The 24,194-nt window shown below is 35.0% G+C and overlaps 1 protein-coding gene across 2 annotated transcripts; it reads left to right on the top strand.

The window, feature by feature from the left end:
- Window positions 1-28: 28 nt before the first annotated feature.
- On the top strand, window positions 29-21,344 carry LOC110832195 (nuclear exosome regulator NRDE2). 2 transcript variants are annotated; one of them, XM_022068991.2, is made up of 13 exons: window positions 29-320; window positions 1,043-1,232; window positions 1,652-1,771; window positions 3,912-4,095; window positions 5,029-5,172; window positions 5,974-6,069; window positions 6,813-7,101; window positions 7,983-8,132; window positions 10,383-11,559; window positions 12,073-12,238; window positions 12,998-13,157; window positions 15,385-15,578; window positions 20,782-21,344. In XM_022068991.2, the coding sequence occupies exons 1-13, from the start codon at window positions 239-241 to the stop codon at window positions 20,905-20,907; spliced, it is 3,078 nt and encodes a 1,025-aa protein (XP_021924683.2). In that variant the 5' UTR covers window positions 29-238; the 3' UTR covers window positions 20,908-21,344. The 2 variants fall into 2 exon arrangements, with proteins under 2 accessions (XP_021924683.2, XP_087206094.1); XM_087349968.1 differs by having other exon boundaries at window positions 5,035-5,172.
- The last annotated feature ends 2,850 nt before the right edge of the window (window positions 21,345-24,194 follow it).

Consider the following 24,194-nt stretch of genomic DNA (forward strand, 5'->3'; position numbering starts at 1 on the left):
GCTTCATTTTTATGAATACATTAAAAAGAGAGAATGTTAAACTTATTACAGTTGTTACACACACATTTTGTTGGTCACACTGATTTATTTATTTGAGGTTAAGAAAGGGTTAAGTGCTTCGTTTCATTTATGTGTTGTGTATTATAAAGTGTATGTGCATTCATATTACTTACCATGATTGTTGACGATTTGCAATTGAACAATTATTCTTGGTTGTGATGTGCCCTTGACACACAGTATGTCTTTATTCCCGGCATATTCTAATGTTAGTTCAGTACCAAGGAAACATAATGAAGAAGACAATCAGAAAGATTTTGCAGGTTTGTTATAGACAAGCATTTTATGTTGCATTTTAAGGAGACGGAAAAGGTTGGGACTGTAAGTCACATGTTTAGATTTATGTAAATATAAACGTCTCTTGGGAATTAGCACATAGTTGAACATGCCTCTGCTGGCTGCATTTTAGATCATGGTATTACTGGGAATTCTGAAAGTAGCCTTTACCTGTGATGTGTGGACTTACAGCCGAACCTGATTTTAAGCTCACACTGAGAAAATGTAAAATTTGTTTATGAATGAGATATTTAGATGATTGTCGATCTTGCAGAAAACTTTGGCTTTTTGTAATATGTACTTATGGTTGATATTTTTCATTGTTTTTTTTTCTCCTGTATCTTCATGCTTGAGATTTAAATTGCAGACTATTATATTAGTTTCAATTACACTTTTAAATATTACAAAGTAGAAAAATATAGTAGAAAGGATGGAAGGAGATAAAGGTATGAAATGGATATAACAAAGGATGAAAGAGTGTGAGGGATTAAAGTATGAAATAATAATTACTCACTTAATTTTAACAGGCGTTTCACACAAATATTTATCATGGACTGTAACAGGAATTGTTTTTAATATGTCTTCACCACTTTATTGGAGAAACTTTTGGAGGGGGAAGTAGTGTTTATTTTAGAAAGGATGGATACTTTTTGTTGACAGATAGAATCATCAATGTTAAAGTAGCATTGTATTTTATTTTCCTTTCCAGAAAATGCGTGGCTAGAAAATCCAAGTTTTTCTGTAGAAATCTCTCAGATTCCATTGCCAGATGAGAAGGAAGTACAGACTGTGGTCTCAGAGATTTCTACAGCTACAAATCAGTCAGAATCTCAACGGCATCATAAAAGGCAGAAAGTTTCAAGCCATAAGAAGTTCAAGGGTTACAACAAACATTTAAGGTGAAGAACTGATAATATGAATGTGTTATTTACATGACATGATGAAACCCATACTTTTTTATTTGAAGGTGGGTTTTATCTCATCTTGCACTGTTAAAGATTTCTGTGAGTGATTTACTTTAATAAGCAAATTGTTGATAACCTAAGATGCACTTAAGATTGAAATTTGGTCTGGTTAATTTTAAACTTTCTGCTACATTTAATGTGGCTGAATTTTACATAATATGAAAGAGAACTTCATCACAGGTTGAAATTTGAACACAAATTGTGTAAGCTATGTAGTTGATCTGTGTTTTTAAATAACCACAGAATCACTTTTTTTTTGTATTGCAAATAATCACTGGAATGTTTCTAAATTCAGAAACTATGCTGTAAGAAATTATAGCTGCATTACATACATTTTTTGGTCTGTGTTTTAGGAAGCACAATGAAGAACATACAATTAGTGTTACAGCGGACAACACAGTTTTCTATGAAGATAAAACATGTGAGAAAGGAAATATGTGGGTTGCAACTCTGTGCAGACCAGCTGTACCTCGGTGAGTTCCATTCTGTAATTTGTTAGCTTTTATTGGATGATAAGTCATCTTACAAATAGTCCAGCTGGCGGCATGCCACTCTGTCATACTGCTAAACTAATAATGTTGAAGTTAGAGTGTGGCTGGCAGCCTGTAGTTTGAAGGTTTAAATTTCATTTCATTTCATTTCATTTGAAAACTATGATAATTCTATGAACAAATATGTCAGTATGATGCTTTCTTTATACCAAGTGGGTTAGAACTATGGTAATACACTTGTACATTGGGACTAGCTGTATGAACTCAGGATTCTTACAGTTTTCCTGATTTGTTTTACAATAAGCTGTAACCACTTCCTCCAAAATTCTTCTTACTCCTTCATTTAATGTCATATTGTTGTATTTAATTCAGTTGTACACAGTCTTTGGTGTTTATACAGCATCATAAAACAACCAAATAAACAATTTTCCTTGCATAGTTTTGATATATAAAAAAGAGTAGAGTTATTTTATGATAAGATATTTTATACTCTAGTCTAATGAACTAACTTCATGAAGCAGAGATCCTCTTGAGAAACAAGCAGTTATTTAACTGGTCAAGGACTTTCCATTGTTTTATGGAACTCAGAGGTTAATTACTGTGCTCACAAGTAACCACCACTGGTCCTTATCCTGAGCCAGATGAACAGTCCACTTGTTCATATCCTATCTCTTTAATCCATTTTTAATAACCCTCGGTAAAGAGCACTCAAACTCTTGTGCTTTATAGAGAATTACTTGCATGTAGCTTATGAGTCAGAAAGCTAGAGGAGGTATAATTCCATGGTATTATACCATAACAAGACTTGCAATTTTCATTACTGAAGTTTTTAATTATTTTAACCAGTCCTTCCACATAGGCCATGCCATAGTTCAGGCAGCTACATGCTGGTTTTTCACTGCGGAGACCCAGGTTCAATCCCTGATGACTTCAAACAACATGAAGTGGCACTGGATCAGGTTTTTGCCAAGTTCTTCAATTTTTTACTGCTAGTCATTGCATTGCTCCATACTCATCTGTCATTCTCCCATGAGGTGTGTAATAGCCCCAACCAAGCAGCACATTATCATACCCCTTAACTTTATCTCTGATCCAGCAGTGGTCTCAGAGTAAGATGTGGTAGAGTCTCATAATACAGATGTTAGGAGACAGCTTTAACACCCATATTTTAAGTGAACATCCAGTGTATTTGATTTTGCAGTATAATTAGCTGTGGTATAATGTGGGGCAGTCCTTCAGATACATTGTGGGATTGTACCTTAAAAATGTACCTTTGTTGCAACCTTTCCTTTTCCTTTAAATTTACCATTCATAGTATTTTTCCTTATGTTTTATTTGTTGTATAAGCTCTGAAAGTGATTCAAAGTCATTGAATAGCTCGTAATTGCTTTGGTCCATAAATTATGGTGTATAAAGTATAAATATATAACCCTAAAATAATAACTGTGACAGCAGAAACTCTGAGGTATTTTTTGTTGTTGTAAGCAATGTTAAATTTTAAATTCTGACTTTCTATTGTTATGATATCAGAATGTTTATCTTTATCATCATCACTGTGCATCAGTAGATCCAATTCTGAGAAATTTCATGTAACTGTATTCTGCTTCCCTAAAGTTTGTTTTGTCATTATTGTACTATTTATGTCTTCTTTAAACAAGTCTGTCTCTGTGAAAATTCCCTTACAAAGTTCTCTGATTCTTTCATCATGCCCTATGCACAGCTCATTGTCCCAATATCAGAAAGTGAAGATTGTAAAATAATGAAGTTTCTGTTTATTATCATCTCCATTTGCTGCTCTTTCTTAGTCCGAGATATGTACAACTTCTACTTAACAAAATTCAGGCGACCAAAATGTTTACAGTTGTTCCATACATGTTCTTCGTATAAAAAGTTACAGCCATTATAAATGTGTTGTAATTTAGTAACTTTTTGTATGGACAGCTTTATAACAGAAATTCCCATAATGTAGATATATCAGTGTGTTTTCTTTAGCATTTTGTTTTCAGGTAGCTGTAGTTCTGCTGTTCTGTCATAGAGTAGATGGAAGTTTTACACACCCCAGATGTGGTTGGTTAAATTTTTAGATATTATTTTATTGGCAATATATAATTGTTTATTTCAGGTATCATGTCTCCCATTGGTCTTCACTGAGTTATTCAAATATCAGGAAAATATCGAAGAAAAGGAAACACCTGAATCGTTATTTTACACAAAACCAGAAATTGAGCAAAACTCTGGAACAGATCACATCTACTGCTATTGGAGACTCTGTTGCAACTGCTACTGGAAACAGGCTTGAAGCAAAGGTTGTGATTACTACATATCACTGATCAGAAACTAACAGCTCTGGATTGTATATGTATAGTCCATTTCTAGCTGCCATTTATCAATTCTGTTCTTATAACTGTACCAAGCCAGCGGTAATGATAAGATATGGTGTATTTCCTTGGGACAGTCACATGTGATTCAGTGTTGTTAAAAATTTTCTTTATGTAAGAAATCAAGAAGTTTGTACTAGAACATCAGGTGTTTTATGTGAATATTATGTAAGTGTAATTCTGCTGGGCACAGTCAGAACAAAGTCAGAAGAAAGCGCTCTGGGGTTCAAGTTCCCCACATAAACACTGTTCATAATATTGTTAATAAATTAAGAGCATCTGGCATGTTAACAGAAAGGAAACAATGAGGTCATTGTCAAATATTCACACAAAAAGAACTGGACGAAATATCAGAGCTTAGTTTAAACGGTCACCTTGCAAGTCTCTTAAATACTTTGCATAAGAAATGGAAGTATCAGAAGGGACCACAAGAACTGCTACAGAATTATTGAAACTCTGGTTTTATAAAACAAAGTCTGTTAAATTAGTCCACACACAGAAGAACTTGGATTAATTAATTTTGAAGTGCCCCATATGTCTGGAGAACAACTACAGTTTGTGAGATGTAATCTATTTAGGAGGTTTAGAGAATGTATTTGAGTCAATGGGGAAATTTTTAGCATCTCCTGTAACATAGATAAGCAAATTTCTCTCAATGATACTGTTGCAATCTCACTTTCACAGTAGGTGACTAGAAAAGGTTGATGCAGAATTCATGCATAAAAAAGGCTGTGCCCTGGTGTAGCCACCAAGTATCCTGTCTGTATGTGTATGTATGGGATGCAATACAAGACTGAATATTTGTTCTTCAAAGTGGCCAGTATTGATAATTATCATCAGTAACAATTATTTTATTTTTAGAAACAGCAGGAGAATGATAGCAGTACGTTGGCTGGGGACATGAGATTAGAAGAAGAACTATCAAAGAGCACAGCCGAGTACAATAAAAATCTTACTGAGCAGCCATCCAATGCAGAACTTTGGCTCACATATGTTCGCTTTCAGGTATTCTGTTCATTCAGGTATTCTGTGGATATTACATGTAATAGCAAATAGTTTGATAGACTGGTATATTATGTGTTAACTTGGAGAGTTCACTTTGAATTTATCCTTCTGCTGAGGTAATTGATTGAATATATAAAAAGTGTATTATATTTGCTCAGTCTGTAAAGCAATGCCATGCATAGGTTAAATTCTTAATTTTAGAAGTTGCAGTATATATGTTATACATGTGAATTTTTTTGTCAGGGGGGGGGGCTATTCTTTGGCTGCTTTTATAGTCAGTGGGGACATGGATTTAGTTTTTTTCCACAAATATCACCATATAGGCCTAATTGTGAAAATAATTGCAGTGTTAATCTTTCACAAAATATGTAGGTGAAATGTTTCATTCTTCCTGTCTGTAGTGTCTAAAAGGTTTCTATTAAAACATTAGTGGCAGGAGAACAGCTTCCTACTTCTTTCGCCATCTCACTAGACATGAAGGGCACAGGAAACTAATTTTTGTACCACACTGGAAATTAAGTTTGTACCTATTTTTTTTCTTCTTTGATTTTGGTTGCAAATGTTTCTGTAATATGTTAACATGTTATATTTCATGGTAATCAAAATATTGTGTTACTGACAATAGGGTAATTGTAATAAGTTCTGTCACTGTCACAACAAAATAATACATATTTATTCGAATTTTTGGTGTTAAAAGGGCTGCATGCATTTATTTGAACATTTCCTACTTATTTTCATGTGATCCGCTGTTCTCGCAAATGAGGAATTGTGTTTTTTACAACTTTTTGTTGTAAATTTCAGGATGTGATTTCACAGTTTGAGAAAACTTACCGTAGAGGTGGTGGAGCTACTGGTGCCCGTGTGACAGCCGAGAGGAAGTTGGCCATCTTAGATAAGGTATGTTTGAATTTTATTATATTAGTTGGTCTTGTATGTTTGTCTGAATTGTAATTTAAGATTTTATTTGATATTACAGCTATTGTCAACTTCCTATAAGATAATCCTTCCCATACCTGAGTGACAGCATCCTATTTGAATTCCTAATGTCCTAATCTCAGAACTTCCCAAATATAAAACAGGATTACTGACCATTCCACTCCAACATTGGGCTTTGGAGATGAATTAACAGTGGATTTATGAAAATTATGCAGTGTGGAGCTTCAGTTTATACTGTACCTAATATTGCTTGAGTTTGAACTCTGTGAATACAACTTAAATTGACCAGCCACTTACCAAAATTTTCTCACTGCTTTGTCTCTCAGTATGTTGTATGAAAATAATTATGTACTTGTCATACTTCCCATACTTAATCAGCGAGTGGGTTATGTGGAACACTGGATAGGATGATAAAGTGCAGAAGAATTGTTTGGGTGGGTCATGTAACTCACATGAGGGAAACATACAAGATTTTCAGTAATGATGATGGGAGGACTTCAGTGAAATAGGTTTTGAAGGTGTGAACAAGATTGAAATGGCTCAGGATGTGGTCCTACAGTGGGCCTTTGTGAATATGTGAATAATTTTCAGCTTTTGTTAAAGTAGGGAATTCCTTGACTTGCAGAATATTTACTAGCTGTGCAGGTAAGACCTTTACTTTGTAGTTAGATAATTTGTTAAGTGCTATAACATACGTTTTTCAGGCACTACTGCATAACCCGGATTCAGAAGTCTTGCTGAAAGAGAGGTTTGATGTAGCTGAGACCATGTTTCCTGCTGATGTCTTATCTCGTCAGCTGTGGGACATGCTTGAGAAACAGCCCAGTAACTTGGCATTGTGGCATAGCTATGTGGGTATCTCTCAATGCTCATTAGCACTGTGCACTGTCCCCACTGTCATCCAACTGTACAGCAAGGCAATGACACGGCTCCACCAGCTCCGCAGGGGGGCTCCAGCTGCCCAAACAGAGCCTGCTGAGGAGAAGATTATAGGTAGGTAATGCATGTTTCTTTTTTATGTTGTGTCCTTTTTAATTTTGGGGTGAGGATATAATACACACACACACACATTTTATTTTCTTCTTGATAAATGTTTTAGTATTTAAGAAAAGGGAAGTTAGTTGAATTTAGGACATGTCTTGTATGTTTGTAGATATCAGTAGAATTTATTTTAGAGTATTAGAAATAAAGATGTAAAATAAAACATATTAAGATAACAAGGTCAAGGTAGTGAGACCAATAGAGAGAGGAGGAAGATATTTAAAAGACTAGGGAAAGAATGGATATATACAGGAGAAAAAACTATGTCATAAAATAACCTGTCCTGGTGGAAATATCAATGGATGATAATGATGAAATGTGCAACTAACATAGCTATTTTATCTTTATGGGAGACCTACAGAAATTTAAATTTGTTGCAGTAACATCCAAGGAATAGCCTTTTTTATTTGTTATAGCAAATATTCTTCCTCTTTAAATGTTGTTGTCCTCATGCCAAGCCTGACATGTAGTTTCAGTGAAGTGTTAAGCAGTTTCTTGATGACTGACTGGGTGGTCTCTTTGAAGTAGTCTTAAATTTGCAACTGCCGGGTTATGCAATATGATGTCCAAAGCTCCATGGAGTTAAGATTTTCTTAGAAGTTAGCAGTGTGCTTAGCGAGTCTTCCAGCTCTCCCCAATTGTACTTTAGAATTGAATATTAGTTGCATTGATTCTACTTGTTTCCTTCTTGATTGGAGTCTGTTTCTTGTATATTGTACTTTTACAATTTATTGGCATCTCCTTTTTTCAGTTAACTGTATGATTTACTTAACATGATTAGTATTTATTAACATAATTTCTGTTTCTGCTCTGAAATATTTTCTTGTTTCTAGTGCTGCTACATGACTGTGGGTTGTTTCTTCGCCAGGCTGGACTGTGGGAGCAGCTGTGGTTACTGCTTAGGATGTATCTTGAACTGAACCTGTCACAGCCAGACAGCAACTATTTTAAAATTAGCTCTACACTCTCAGAACAGATAGTCAGTAAGCAGACAACCTCTTATTTTCATATTAATCTGTAGGAATAATATTAAGTGTAAATTGCCTGCCATGTTCACTGTCTTTCTTTAGTACTAATTTACAAAGCAGTTCAGCCTTTGAATCATTTCTTCTAGCATTATTTGTTGATTACAATAAAGTTTGTGTAGAGTTTTGTGTATGTATAAAAATTCAAGTGACAAAAATTTATTGACTTCTGTAAGAGCATTGTTTATTTGGATGCCATACACCAACGTTTAAGAAGCAAAGGCTTGCTGAAAAGTCTATCTGTTGTCACATTCACCTTTAAATAATATTTTGATTTAGGTGTTAAAATACAGGGTGAGTAAAAAGTATGTTTACAAACTTTGTGTGCGTGTTCCTGGATCAAAAATAAGAAAAAATGTTCCTATTAACATGGGGTCGCAAATGTTTATTTTTAAAAATAATAGCCAAAAATAAGTTTCAATGTATGCCTTTATTGCCAAGTATAAGGACAGGGATGTTTCTTTGTAACAGATGCTCAAAGGTTGCTCCTCCATTCTCCACACATGCCCGAGCACGACATACACAAGACTGACGGATTCGTTCGCACACACCAGGGTTTCCTCAAATCATATGGCATGCATTCTGCACATGTTCCCGTAGGTCGTCATCATTGTTTATGGGTGTTGCATAAACTATGGACTTCAAGTGACCCCACAGATAAAAGTCCAATTGAGTCAGGTCCGGTGACCTCAGTGGCCATGCTACAGGGCCACCACGCCCAATCCATTGCTGAGGATACCGTTCATTTAGATGATAAATGACGTGATGGGAGAAATATTCTGGGGCTCCATTGTGCATAAACCACATTTGTCTTCTTGTATTAAGTGGTGCATCTTCAAGGAGAAGTGACAAGTGTCTTCTTAAAAATCGCTGATATGAAGGTCCTGTTAGACGTGATGGAAGCATGTGTGGACCAGGAAGCATGTCACCAACAGTTCCTACCCAAACGTTAATTGAAAATCTTTGCTGGAAGCTGGATTCACTTTGACATAAAGTCATTCACTGAAACTTATTTTTGGCTATTATTTCAAAAAAGAAACATTTGCGACCCCATATTCATAGGAACATTTTTTCTTATTTTTGATCCTGGAACACGCACACGAAGTTTGTAAACATACTTCTGACTCACTCTGTATATAAGGAACTTAACAGTCATTGGATATTTATAAAATACATTCTGGGACTGAATTTATTTACAGTGTGCAATGATAAAGAAAACCAGACATTCAAGTGAAAATTACAACACTTTAAAAATCTATTTATTTGAGTAGTTTAGGTTTTTTCATTATGCACCTTTGTATTTTGCATTTGTTGATCTGCAAGTAACAGCACCTAGACTACTAATTAGACTAATTTCTACTGAAGCTTGTAGGGTAGTTCTACTCTAGGCCATTTGGATTTTTTGTGTAGTTCGGTTTATTTTAATTGCTACTTTGCCTGTTATTTGTATTACCCATATGCAGTAGATAGCTGGTAGTTCTAATCTAAACAGAATACTACTGCCTGACTGAATCTTGGATTTTCAAACAATAGTTTACACTGAAATAATGTTACAGGCAGTATGTTTACATATGTTACCACTTCACCCAAACTACATTTGATGCTTGCAGTTTTGTTTGCTACTTTTCTAGAATCAAGAGAGCATGTAGACTTTGATTTATTATCATAATAATGTCAAACCTATAATGAAAACTTTTTTTACAACCCATCTGATAGTTTTACTGAAAAATACATTTTCAGGTACAGTCACACCTAATTGTTATTAAGTAAAGTGAAATTGTATGAAGTCGTATACTTTTGATTCTTCTTTTTCTTGAATCACTGTTTTGTGAGAAATTAATAGGAAATGGGATAAAAGTATACAATGAGGAACTCGATAATCTTTATTCTTTGGTTAATCTGTTAGGACGAAGAAGGTGATCAAGAAGTATTGGATGGATGGGACATGTAGAAAATAGGTTGGAGAACTTGAAAACATTGTAGACACTTAGTTTTAGCTGGAATTATATTATGAAAATAGATATCAGATAAATATGTTTTGAGGGATGTAAATAGGATTTAAGTGGCTCAGGTTAGGGTTCTGTCATCAAGCTCTGTGAAAATGAGGAATATATTGTTCAAATGAATAACTGTTACATGTTCAAGGAAGACCTTGTATCATGGGATTATTTTGTTATAAATCTGATATTGTGCCTTATTTTTGTGTAGCTGAGTCAGAGGAACATATCCTTGCATCAGAACTGCCTCTGTCAGAGCTTTGGTTGCGAGTCGAACAGCTGCGAGAGGGGGTCCACTGGCTTCCATGGACATCAGATGAAGATTGTGAAGATCCACAGCGGTTGATATTTTCTGATGATATATCAGATCTTCTTCATCCCATCACCACAGCTTCTCTTGTTCCTCGTTTGACAGCTGTGGTACTCATGTTACTGAAAGTTCCACTTCTTCCTTGCCGTGACACTGCTCTGCGCGTTATCAACAGGCACCAGAAGTCATGGAGCATGGATGCTATTGAGATGCTTCTTCCATCTTTCTTCCCAATGGGAACAGTGGAACTGGAATGTGTAGGATTGTTTAAAGATGTTTTCCAACTGACTGTAGGGCCACAGTATATTGATCAGAGACTAGGACAAGAGCATTATCTGGAGTTTGTTTTGAAAGTGTTTCAGTTGTGTTGCAATTGCTTGACGGAGCCTTCAAGAACTGCATTTTATGTTTGGTGGCTACGATTTGAAAGACTTCTTCTTGTACTTGACAGATTAAAAATTTGCAAATTGCAACAATCTAGAAAGAAGAAACTCAAAACTCTTTTGAAAGAGTTCCTGAAACAGGATCAAAATAGGAATAATTTTTTGTTTTATCGAGAATATGCTTTAATAGAGTGGGAGCTTGGCAACCGTGATGGATCCTGTAATATTCTTACTACAGCGATAAGAGCTCAACCAAGTGCCTTACCAGTAGTGAGTGTGTTGAATGAGCAGGAGAAATCTGGGCTTTGTTCTCTGTATCGGACTTTGTGCGAACTGTACCTCTCTCGCGCAAGGTTAACACCAGAAGATGCAACCATGTACAAACAGAGGGCCATATCAATTCTGATAGCACTTGGTCTTGGAAAATCTCTCTTAAAAACGGAGATTTCAGCAGAGCAGCAAGCACTTGCATTAGACAAGTTCTACCACATTGGCACTGAGCTACTGCAGGATGCCAGTGCAAAGGCTGCAGCATCTGTTACTGGACATCTGTTGCCAGATTTCTATGTAGACTGGATAAGCTGTCATGCGTGGTTGCTGTTTCTCACTCAGTCTACCTGGGCGGGTGGTGCTGTTATTGAAGATGTTCTGGCAAAGATACCACCAACCTCAAGTTCCACATTTGCTGTCACAGTGTAAGTACAGGAAATTTTAAATATTTGTGCAAAAGTCTTGCAAGATAAATATGTAGTCATAATTTTGTACCCTCTTTATAAACTTGTTTACCTTTAATACTTTTATTTGTTTCCACTTTTCATTCCATTTAAGAGTATAACATTTTTCAAATGTTTTTCATTTTAATTTTACTTATACATATGAGTCCACTCCCACCAGGGTTAGTTCAGTTTTTTTATTAATAGTTTTATAATTTGGATATAACAGTTTTTAAAATTTCATACTCCTTGTCCTTCATCTTGTGCTTTTGTGGCAGACAGGAAAACTATTAATTGCTAATATAAAGCTATTTATAAACTTATTGTCACCAAAGCTAATCAAGAATAAATATTGTTATTTTTCCCTTTGTTTTTCATTACATATTTCACACAAGACATCAGAAATAGGCGTTTTAGGAATCTGTAATTTTCCGGTGTGGTTAAAACCACGGATTGAAAACTGCGGTCATTTGATGTGTATTGTCATTGTTGCAGGATGAGTTGTCGTAGAGAGTCATTGTTTGAAAGCTATGTCAACATGCTGCATCATCACTGTAGTGAAGCTCCTGGCACATACTCTGTTTTGCGAGAAGTGCTACAAAGGGCCATAAAGGAATTCCCTAATAACATTTACTTGTTGACCAGTGCTGCTAAACTTCTGGTAAGAGCAGTACTGTTTTATTGTTGCTTAGTCAAAAACAAATTTTCTTATGTCTCACAGTATGGAAGGCCAAAGTTGTTATCTTTCTCCAAGGATATTTTCATTGCTTTATGAAGTTGTGCTCATAAAGTCTTATAAACAATGATAGAACCTCAGTATTCTGTATGAATTTTAACTAGATTATCATTCTTAGTAATATTAATTACAGGCAACTCTTGGTGTACGCACGAGTTCCATTCCAAGACGTTCATTATACGGTTTAGTTCGTTATGTGTATTTTGCATTCCTGAGCTTTTACGATACGCATCGTATACATTAACAGCTATTTAAAGCATTAAAACCATGTAGCAAACATCAAATGGTCTATACAATACGTTTTATTATAATGTATTTATGCATTATGGTTTATCGTATATGATTTAAACCAACAGTTTTTTACTGGTTAGATTAGTTTTATTAACCAAGAACAGTTCAGTATAGTTATTATATAATAATTTTGTGGTAATTATTGTAATAAATACATTTTTTAAAAGTTTATTTATTTAAAACTTACAATTATGTTCACTATACATTTGGCATTTCGTTTTATAAGGAACTCAATCTATTGGTGACTAAGAAATTTTGAATGCATTGTGACGTTCGTTATAGCGAATGTTCGTAAATCAACCGTTCGTAAACCGAGAGTTGCCTATATTGGACTATATTATGAATGAAATCAAGAGCAGAATTTGCGTATTTACACTTCCTGAATTGTTTCAGTCTGGAGTAAATGGTTTGGGCAGCCCCTGGTGGAAAGTAACACAGTATTTCATAAAAACAGACTCTGTGATTGCACACTTATTTTTGGTACTTCTAGCAAGAGAGCGCCACTATCAGCGGGAAAACCTTGGTTTACAGGCACACAACTATTTATACACAGGTATAGTTTGCTTTTTCACATGGAGGACTGAATTTTATATAATAAAAATGCAAATACTGCTCATAGCTACTTAAAATTTCTCATGTGTCCCTGGTATCATAGGACACCAAACTACATCACCAGATTTTCACTTATATTGAGTGAGCTTAATTCTTTGTCATTGATCATGACCACCTGTGATGATGATGTGACATTTTATATTGTTTATTCTTCATACAATCTTTGATGAACAAACATTTGTTGTATTATATGTTTTGACTAAAAGTTACTTATCATGTGCTTGTGGTGTATAAATGGATGCTTTCTAAGATGGGATGGTTTAATTAGCCATGATCTACACATCATAAGCACCTGATGTTGACTATTATTAGTGACAATTCTTTCAACAGATTTCTTTGTTGATGGTTGTATGAAGAACTTTCTCTGAAGTTCAGTTAAATACTATATAATCAGGTCATCATTGTTTTGAACTCACTTTGTCTTTTTCAAAATTTATCTTTGATGAAAGGAATGACTTGTATATGTAATTTAATTAAAACAGGCTATGAATGGTCTGATCTGAAGCTTTCATGGCAACTAAGTATAATAAATTCTTCTCAGTTATATGGTCCGCCTCGTGAAGGAAGCAATTGAAATTCAACTTAACTCCATGAACTTCAACAGAGAGGGGGGATTCTCATTGAGCTGGGCCTGGTACCTGGTGATGAACATGTTATCCAATCAGAAAGCTGGGTTAAAAATAGCAAGCATGTCACTCCACACACCAAGCCCTATTATCTAACGTGTAGCCAGTAACATGGAACTGGGTCGGGTATATACAGAGTGCAGATGGGATCTCCTACTACTACAGTACCCTGAGGACAAAGATGGTTCTCGAAATGGTGTTTTCTTCATTAAAAAACCTTATGCAGCTTTTAGACTGAGAAGAATTTATTATATGAATGTGTCCTTTTTATCTCCAAGTGTATCATTGTCATCATCATCATCATCATCTTTTCTCATTTGCCTATTCTTGGATGTTGGTATAGCATTACTAAATAATTTAAGACTTACTTATTATCAGATATCTTCTGATGGCTTTGACTTTTGATGGCTGAATCTGCTGTTTTGATTATTTCTTTGCTATAGGTGAGATAGTAAATATTTCTTATGCCTCATATTGGTATCATAATGTGAGAGGCAATGCAAATACCTGCTGCATTGTGACCATCAAAGGCTTAAAACTGATGACAGTGAAATGGATTGATCTACTCCTGATTGAGTACATATATTTTTCAAACACATTCTTTGCAGAGTTGCAATATTTAACAGGTTTTAATATCTGTTTACCGCAAATACAAGTCTGGTGTTAACAAAAGTAATGATGGCTGCATAAAAGCAGAAGTGTACCCCCTCTTTCTTTAAGTATATATAGTCTCAAAAAAGAATGTTTGAAATAAAATTTTTAAATGCTACTGTGATCTATACTTTATGCCATGTCATATACTATTTTTTATAAATCATTTGTAGTTTGTTTTGAGTTTCATATAAAGTAGTAATATTTTTGATACAATGAATATTAGAACAAAAGTTATCTGACAACTCTTAAATTCCTCACGTCTTATAGAACTCAAAGTTTCATTACTATATTCACAAGTCTGCTTCTGGATCCTGTTCTGATCCAAGTGAAACCAGTCCACTTCTTCATATCCTGTTTCTGTAAGATAAGTTTTAATATTTTCCTCATGTCTGCCTAGTTCTTCCAAGTATTCTCCTCCCCTCAAGTTTTCAGTTACTAAAGTTTTATATGTATTTCTGATCTTCCCATGTGTACCACATGCCCTGATCACATCATCCTTGAATTGGTCATTCTAATGTTTGATGAACACTACAGAAGCTGCTCATTTTGCAATTTTCTCCAAATTCCTGGTACTACCTTCCTTTTAGACCCAAGCATTTACACAGCATCTTTACAAAACATTAGTTAAAATTATTGTTTTGTGTCATTATTTCTTTTAGATGTTCTTCATGCTCTAGCGTGAGTGAAGAACACCTTATGGTGTACTCCAAAGAGTGCACCTTTTCAATCATGTTAGGTAGGAGATGGGAATAGAAAAGGTTTTGAACTGATTGGAAGAAAGCATTCCCAAAATTTAATCTGTGCATAAATACAGTAATGGGACATATTTTAATAATGCATGAGGCAATAAAATGTTTCACACACTCCTTGTAACTATTGCTCGTGCAGGTGGACCTATTGTGCCTGATAAAAGTGCTAAGAATCGCCTGGAAGCACTGTTCACGCTGTTGAAGACTGAACGTCTTACCAAGCGATGTCCACTTGTCTGGAGATTGTATCTGCGATTCCTGTATGATCATGGAACTGTAGGCACCTGGAGGACAGCATTTTACAGAGCAGTGGAGGAATGCCCTTGGATCAAAGTGAGTATTTGTAGCAAGTTTTTTGTTTTATTTTGTTATAATTTCTTATAAACAAAATGTTTCTAAACACAAAATTCATTGTGTTCAATGCAGTTTGTCTGCGAAGTGGCCATTTACTAAAAAGAAAATTCTTTTCTTGTTATAATACTATTAGACTCATTGATACAATATTTTATTTTCCGTCTATACACAAACTTAAAATAATGTTGTTTAAAATTACTTAAAATTATAACATTCTCAGTAGATACTGCATCTTGTTACATTTTTTGTATTGACGACATGTTTCAATGTGTATTACATCATCATCAGGTCTATCAATTTTAAAAACTGTTGTACATCTTGCGTTGCGTATATTGATTTGTTTGATTTTAAGTTTTTGTCTCTTCCTTTAAATTTTGGAGGTTGTGCTTGGATGTTTTATATCTGTAAAATTAATTTTCAAATCGTGATTTTGGATATTGACATAGGAAATATAATAATTTAAAGAGTTATTACGTAATATAACGTAATACAATGTAAAAGAATCATAATAAAAATCAGTAAAAGGTAGTAAAACATACCGGGTTGTAAGTGATGTGTTGTGTGTCCGATATTAAGAGACGGTAGACTGCAACTGAGATGTGTGTGTCGCGTGTGGTTATATATATTGAGTGAAAGTTGTTCAGGGGGTTGGGTCGATGAACTGTAGAGCATTAAATATCAGGTTGTTTGCGTAGATGTTGCTGTCATTTAATGCAATATTTTGTTTATGTGTTCTTTGTATATGGTATTTTTCTACTGTGTCTCTGTGTCGTTTGTTTTGTACTATTTTTATAATGTCCATTGTTTGTTCTATTTTGTTGTATGCATGTCCAGTGTTTAATATATGTTTTGCGTATGCTGAATAGTCTTTATTGTGTTTAATGGCTGTTATATGTTCTTTGTATCTTTGATTGAAAGTGCGTCCGGTTTGGCCTATATAGGTTAACGGGCAATCATTGCATTTCAACCTATATATGCCTGGTTGTTCATATTGATTTTTTGTGTCTAATTGTGGTTTTTGTTTCAAGATGTTTTTTATTGTGTTTTTGTTCTAAATGCTATTTTTATGTTATTTGTTTTAAATATTTTTGTTATATATTTGGTTTCTTTACCTATATATGTGAATGTGGCCCATTTGTTTTGTATATTTTCGTTTTCATTTATGTTGTTTACATTGTTTATTTTATTTTTGGGTTTTAATTCGTAATTATTATATCCGTTTTCTATTAGAATTTGTTTTATTATGTTACATTCAATTTGTTTGTTTATTGTGGTTATGGGATATGTATTTTTTCTGTTTATTAAGTAATTGATAGCCATTTGTTTATGTTCATTTGGATGGCATGAAGAGGCATGAATTATGGTGCTTGTATTTGTGGGTTTTCTGTATATTTTGAATTCGAAATTATTTTTGTTTCGTATTATAGTTAGATCTAAATAGTTTAATTTGTTATTTTGTTCTGTTTCTAAAGTGAATTGTATATTTTGGTTTATGTTGTTAAACTAACAATTACACAGGCAGATAAAGGTAAAACCATCATAATACTCTCTATAGAACAATACCAAAAATACATTACTCAATTTATAAACAAAAATGCATTCACACAATTAACACAAAACCCAACACCAAAATACCAAAAGGAAATACAAAAAATAACACAAAAATGTAATAACGTTTTTAACCCTCCCAAAACACAATACTATAACCACAGCGCTACCGCACCAATCATCACAGGACAAATTAAACTACACAAGAACCCATATTCTATTAGACCACTAATAAATTGGACATCAGCCCCTGCATATAAAATAGCAATAAAAATAGCAAACATTTTAAAAGAATACTGTAACCTACCAAATACGTTTAACATAACAAATTCCATTAAATTAATAAATGAAATCCAACAATTAAATTTTCATAATAATAAAAATATACAAATTTGTTCATTTGACATCAATAATATGTATACAAATATTCCCACAATTATGCTACAAGATATTGTAAGAGATATTCTAAATAGACAAAATTTAAATACAGATCTAATAAATGAAATTACAAATATAACTAATATTATCATTAACCAAAATTATTTCCAATTCAACAATGAATATTGGAAACAAGAAACAGGATTACCCATGGGAGCTCCCACTTCAAGCATATTATCTGAAATATTCTTGCAATATCTCGAGCATAATTGTATTATAAATATATTAAACAAATACCAAATCAAATACTATAGTAGATATGTAGATGATATACTCATGATTTTCGATGCAAAAAATAAAAAAATAAAAAATGTTTTAAATGAATTTAACAACATAAACCAAAATATTCAATTCACTTTAGAAACAGAACAAAATAACAAATTAAACTATTTAGATCTAACTATAATACGAAACAAAAATAATTTCGAATTCAAAATATACAGAAAACCCACAAATACAAGCACCATAATTCATGCCTCTTCATGCCATCCAAATGAACATAAACAAATGGCTATCAATTACTTAATAAACAGAAAAAATACATATCCCATAACCACAATAAACAAACAAATTGAATGTAACATAATAAAACAAATTCTAATAGAAAACGGATATAATAATTACGAATTAAAACCCAAAAATAAAATAAACAATGTAAACAACATAAATGAAAACGAAAATATACAAAACAAATGGGCCACATTCACATATATAGGTAAAGAAACCAAATATATAACAAAAATATTTAAAACAAATAACATAAAAATAGCATTTAGAACAAAAACACAATAAAAAACATCTTGAAACAAAAACCACAATTAGACACAAAAAATCAATATGAACAACCAGGCATATATAGGTTGAAATGCAATGATTGCCCGTTAACCTATATAGGCCAAACCGGACGCACTTTCAATCAAAGATACAAAGAACATATAACAGCCATTAAACACAATAAAGACTATTCAGCATACGCAAAACATATATTAAACACTGGACATGCATACAACAAAATAGAACAAACAATGGACATTATAAAAATAGTACAAAACAAACGACACAGAGACACAGTAGAAAAATACCATATACAAAGAACACATAAACAAAATATTGCATTAAATGACAGCAACATCTACACAAACAACCCGATATTTAATGCTCTACAGTTCATCGACCCAACCCCCTGAACAACTTTCACTCAATATATATAACCACACGCGACACACACATCTCAGTTGCAGTCTACCGTCTCTTAATATCGGACACACAACACATCACTTACAACCCGGTATGTTTTACTACCTTTTACTGATTTTTATTATGATTCTTTTACATTGTATTACGTTATATTACGTAATAACTCTTTAAATTATTATATTTCCTATGTCAATTTCCAAAATCACGATTTGAAAATTAATTTTACAGATATAAAACATCCAAGCACAACCTCCAAATTTAAAGGAAGAGACAAAAACTTAAAATCAAACAAATCAATATACGCAACGCAAGATGTACAACAGTTTTTAAAATTGATAGACCTGATGATGATGTAATACACATTGAAACATGTCGTCAATACAAAAAATGTAACAAGATGCAGTATCTACTGAGAATGTTATAATTTTAAGTAATTTTAAACAACATTATTTTAAGTTTGTGTATAGACGGAAAATAAAATATTGTATCAATAAAACACAAACATGACGCAATTAAGATATAAAATATTAGACTCATTGATAGATGCATTTTATTTGAGTTTCAACAAAACTGCTTGTTGCCATTATCAAGCTGTACTCATGAGAAATTTTACTTTGCATGGATTTTCATGAAAATCAGTGTTGATGACAATTCACAATTTGTATTAAATAGATGTTTTTTTTTATCCATATGAAATTTCTGAACTTTCACATTGTAAGAAACTCAAGTATCAACTCGGAAAATATGTTAGTGCATTATTTACAAATCTTTTTCAAAATTGGTATTTGATAACTCCATAAAGAGTCATTCCAGCTCTACAGATTTCACTGAAATTTGGCAGACCATTAGACACTGTAGGTGCCAGCAAAAATCCCTAATTTTATATTTTTATAACGGATTCAAAATTTGAAACAAAAAGAATTTTTTGGCATGATGCAGCTTGCAAAGATTGCTCTAACTCTGACCCTAACTGAGCTAGAGAATTTGTTTTGCCTATTTGCAAATTAAATGCTGTTCCAACAAGCTGTCACATGCTGAAGTTTAACGTAGTTCAGTTCCAGAGTCACCAAAATTGAACTTTGACCTGGGAATGCGATATACGCGCATGCACAAGATTTCGCTGTGAGTGACGACCCATCCTAAAAGCATACGTGGCACAGTGATTAAATTTAGAATATTATCACAACACCCACAGAACACAACACTAAACACTTGATGTTTTCATTCTGTGTATAGTAGTGAAACTCTCTGGCGTGCCACACTTCCCACCAATAGCAGCCCTCTAGTCCACTTGATAGTAAACATTTCCCCTGGGCCGCCCCAGAAACGACTTCCCCCCGCAGGGCTTTTCTCTTGGTCTGTGGACAGTACGTTTGCATGTGATAAGCTTTCTTGGCAAATTGTCCACTGAAGTGGCAGTATAAGCAACTAAGTGAATAATTGAAGATGTAATCAACTTGTGTTTATTTTCTAAACTACAGCAAAGACTTATAAGTAGTCGCAGATCCTCCTATTAATATTCTCTTTGACTTGTGAATAGTGTGTCTAATTATACATTATAATAATTTATAACTTCCTATCACAATTTGGTCCCAGATATGAAAATATGTCTGCATTCTTAGCAGTTCATTGTCAAAAGTCAAGTTGATTGACCACAATTCTTCACCCAATAATAAACCTGTGAGACATATCACTGGAAAGGGAATGTAATCAGTTGTCCAATTTCCTTTCTCTCTAGGCCTAATAGGGTCAAAGTTAGGTCATTGTAAGTTGAAAATTTTGGAACACCCAAAATTGGTATGGATACATACATTTGTGATATGTAATATCTCTGCAATTTTCATGGAAATCAGTGGCCAGTTTGGGATGTGTATTGTGTTGATTTGTTGTGGAATGACTCAGAAGCCCAAAATCATATTTTTGACTTGTTAGGGTAGGCATGAGGCCTAAATTCATTTGGTTAAAAATGTTTCGACTGAATCATTTTTATTGTCTTCAGGCTCTGTATATTGATGCAGCCAAACTTATTCCTGAAGAATTGACCCAAATTCAGGACCTAATAATTGAGAAGGAGCTCAGACTTCATGTAACACCAGAGGAACTGGATATCCTGCGGGGTGAATAATCATAGCCTATGCCTAATTCCTGTAGCTCCTAACTGGAGCATAATGCATCTGTAAAACATCTCCATCTTGTACGATTGTTGGCCAGTCTCTTCACTTCCTTCCAGGTCTTTCCCATCTCAGCTGCCTCTTCTTCAAATGTCTTCTTCCAGGTTTTCTTTGGACGACCTAATCTCCGTACACCTGTGGATTAGAGTCCAATGCCGTCCTCTCTATAGCTTCCTGTAATTTTCTCAAAGTGTGTCCAATCCAGCGCAATCTCCTCTCTTCTGTCTTTTTTTCCAACTGGTTGCTAGTTTGTTACATCCCATAGATTTTCATTTGATATCACATCCGGCCATTTCCTATTAATAATATGGCATAGACAGTGATTAATGAAAATTTGCAAGAGAATTGAATTGGCATTGCTATTAAAGAGTCTAAGTTTGGTTTTCCTGGAGATGTTTCTGTTCTTCCACACTCTATGAAGGCACCATTCACTTCCTTATGTGGTGTCTGACATCCTCATTTGCCACTCCGTCTTTGGTGATCATACTCCCAAGATATAGGAAAGATTCCACCTATTCGTTATCTCTTCCATTTATAGCCAACCTGTTCTCAGTATCGGAATGAATTCTCATTTCTTTGGTCTTATTAACATTTGTTTGAAATCCCGCATCCTCTGCTTCTCTGTGCACTTTAGTCAGAGACCGGTTCTGCCAGGGTTGAGGTGGGGAGAATTTAAAAAAAAATTGAAGTTCTTCAGAATATCAAAAAATATTGGAACTTGTCCAAAGGGCGCACAAAATTTTTTTTTTTTTTGAAAAATCTCACCTTCAAAAAAATTTGTGCACCTTTCAGACAATTTCCAGCATTTTTTGATTTTTCGAAGATTTTGAAAAACTTGAATATTTTTTCTAAACTCTCCCCAAGAGATGACTGCCAAACTCGGTGAATGTCTCAACCTGTCTCTCCCGGAATCGACCGGTATCACACCCGGTTGCTGCCAGCCTCGCTGTCTGCAACAACTGGCCTCTGCAGGACTCGATCTCTGCAGGTCCCTTTTCTGGCTCACCTGTTCGCTGCAGCACCTGCGCTTCTCAGTGACGTCACGTCAGAGCCTTTTCATACAGAGACCGGTCTATACAAAGCCCGAGTCAGACTGACCTCATTCCTCAGAGACACAGTACACCAGAAACAGTTCCAGAGACACAGGTTCTGCAAGGCATCAGGTGGTGGAATTTTGAAAAATTTCAAAATTTTCAAAAAACAAAAAGTGCTGGAAATTGTCCAAAAAGGGCACAAAACCAAAAGAATTTGAAAAATTTACATTCAAATTCACTTTCAAAATTTTTTGGTTTTGTGCGCTATTGAGACAATTTCCAGCATTTTTTGATTTTTCGAAAATTTTCAGAATTTTCAATTTTTTTCCAAACATCTCAAGAGATGCATGCCAGTCCCGGTGAATGCCACATCCTGTCTCTGCCGGAGTCGTCCTCCATCTCACCCAGTTGCTGCCTTCCTCGATGTCTGCACCAACCCGCCTCTGCAGCACTCTGGTCTCTGCAGGTCCACGTCTGCCTCACGTGTCGTCTTCCGTACTCGGGCTTCACAGAGACGGCACGTCAGAGGCGTGTCTTACAGAGACCGGTCCGCGCAAAGCCCGAGACAGGCACAGACCGCATTCGTCAGAGACACAGTACATCAGAAACAGTCCGAGAGAGATCCCCCACAAGGCATCAGTTGGTGGAATTTTTGAAAAATTTGAAAATTTTCAAAAAATGCTGCAAATTGTCCAAAAAGCGCACAAAACCAATATAATTTGAAAAATTTCACTTTAAATTTTTTTTCAAAATTTTCAAAATATTTTGGTTTTGTGCGCTTTTCAGACAATTTCCAGCATTTTTTGAGTTTTCGAAAATTTTGTAAATTTTCAATTTTTTTGGAACATCTCAACAAGAGATGCATGACACAGTCCCGGTGAATGCCACATCCTGTCTCTACCGGAGTCGATCTCCATCTCACCCAGTTGCTGCCTTCATCGATGTCTGCACCAACCCACCTCTGCAGGACTCTGGTCTCTGCAGGTCCAGGTCTGTCTCACGTGTTGTCTTCCGTACCCGGGCTTCAAAGAGACGGTGTGTCAGAGGCGTGTCTTACAGAGACCGGTCCGCGCAAAGCTTGAGACAGGCACAGACCGCATTCGTCAGAGACACAGTACGTCAGCAACAGACCGAGAGAGATCCCCCACAAGGCATCAGTTGGTGGAATTTTTGAAAAATTTGAAAATTTTCAAAAAATCAAAAAATGCTGCAAATTGTCCAAAAAGCGCACAAAATCAAAAAAATTTGAAAAATTTCACTTTCAAAATTTTCAAAAAATTTTGGTTTTGTGCGCTTTTCAGACAATTTCCAGCATTTTTTGAGTTTTCGAAAATTTTGTAAATTTTCAATTTTTTTGGAACATCTCAATAAGAGATGCATGCCAGTCAAGGTGAATGCCACATCCTGTCTCTACCGGAGTCGGTCTCCATCTCACCCAGTTGCTGCCTTCCTCGATGTCTGCACCAACCCACCTATGCAGCACTCTGGTCTCTGCAGGTCCACGTCTGTCTCACGTGTTGTCTTCCGTACCCGGGCTTCAAAGAGACGGCATGTAAGAGGCGTGTCTTACAGAGACCGGTCCGCGCAAAGCCTGAGACAGGCACAGACCGCATTCGTCAGAGACACAGTACGTCAGAAACAGTCCGAGAGAGATCCCCCACAAGGCATCAGTTGGTGGAATTTTTGAAAAATTTGAAAATTTTCAAAAAATCAAAAAATGCTGCAAATTGTCTAAAAAGCGCACAAAACCAAGAAATTTTGAAAAATTTCACTTTGAAATTTTTTCAAAATTTTCAAAAAATTTTGGTTTTGCGCGCTTTTCAGACAATTTCCAGCATTTTTTGAGATTTCGAAAATTTTGTAAATTTTCAATTTTTTTGGAACATCTCAATAAGAGATGCCTGCCAGTCCCGGTGAATGCCACATCCTGTCTCTACCGGAGTCGGTCTCCATCTCACCCAGTTGCTGCCTTCCTCGATGTCTGCACCAACCCACCTCTGCAGCACTCTGGTCTCTGCAGGTCCACGTCTCTCACGTGTTGTCTTCCGTACCCGGGCTTCAAAGAGACGGCATGTCAAAGGCGTGTCTTACAGAGACCGGTCCTCGCAAAGCGTGAGACAGGCACAGACCGCATTCGTCAGAGACACAGTACATCACAGTCTGAGAGAGATCCCCCACAAGGCATCAGTTGGTGGAATTTTTGTAAA

Source organism: Zootermopsis nevadensis, unplaced genomic scaffold, assembly GCF_977971745.1.
Source record: "Zootermopsis nevadensis isolate Lab colony 2312 unplaced genomic scaffold, Znev_1.0 Znev_ptg000002l, whole genome shotgun sequence".
NCBI lineage: Eukaryota > Metazoa > Arthropoda > Insecta > Blattodea > Termopsidae > Zootermopsis > Zootermopsis nevadensis.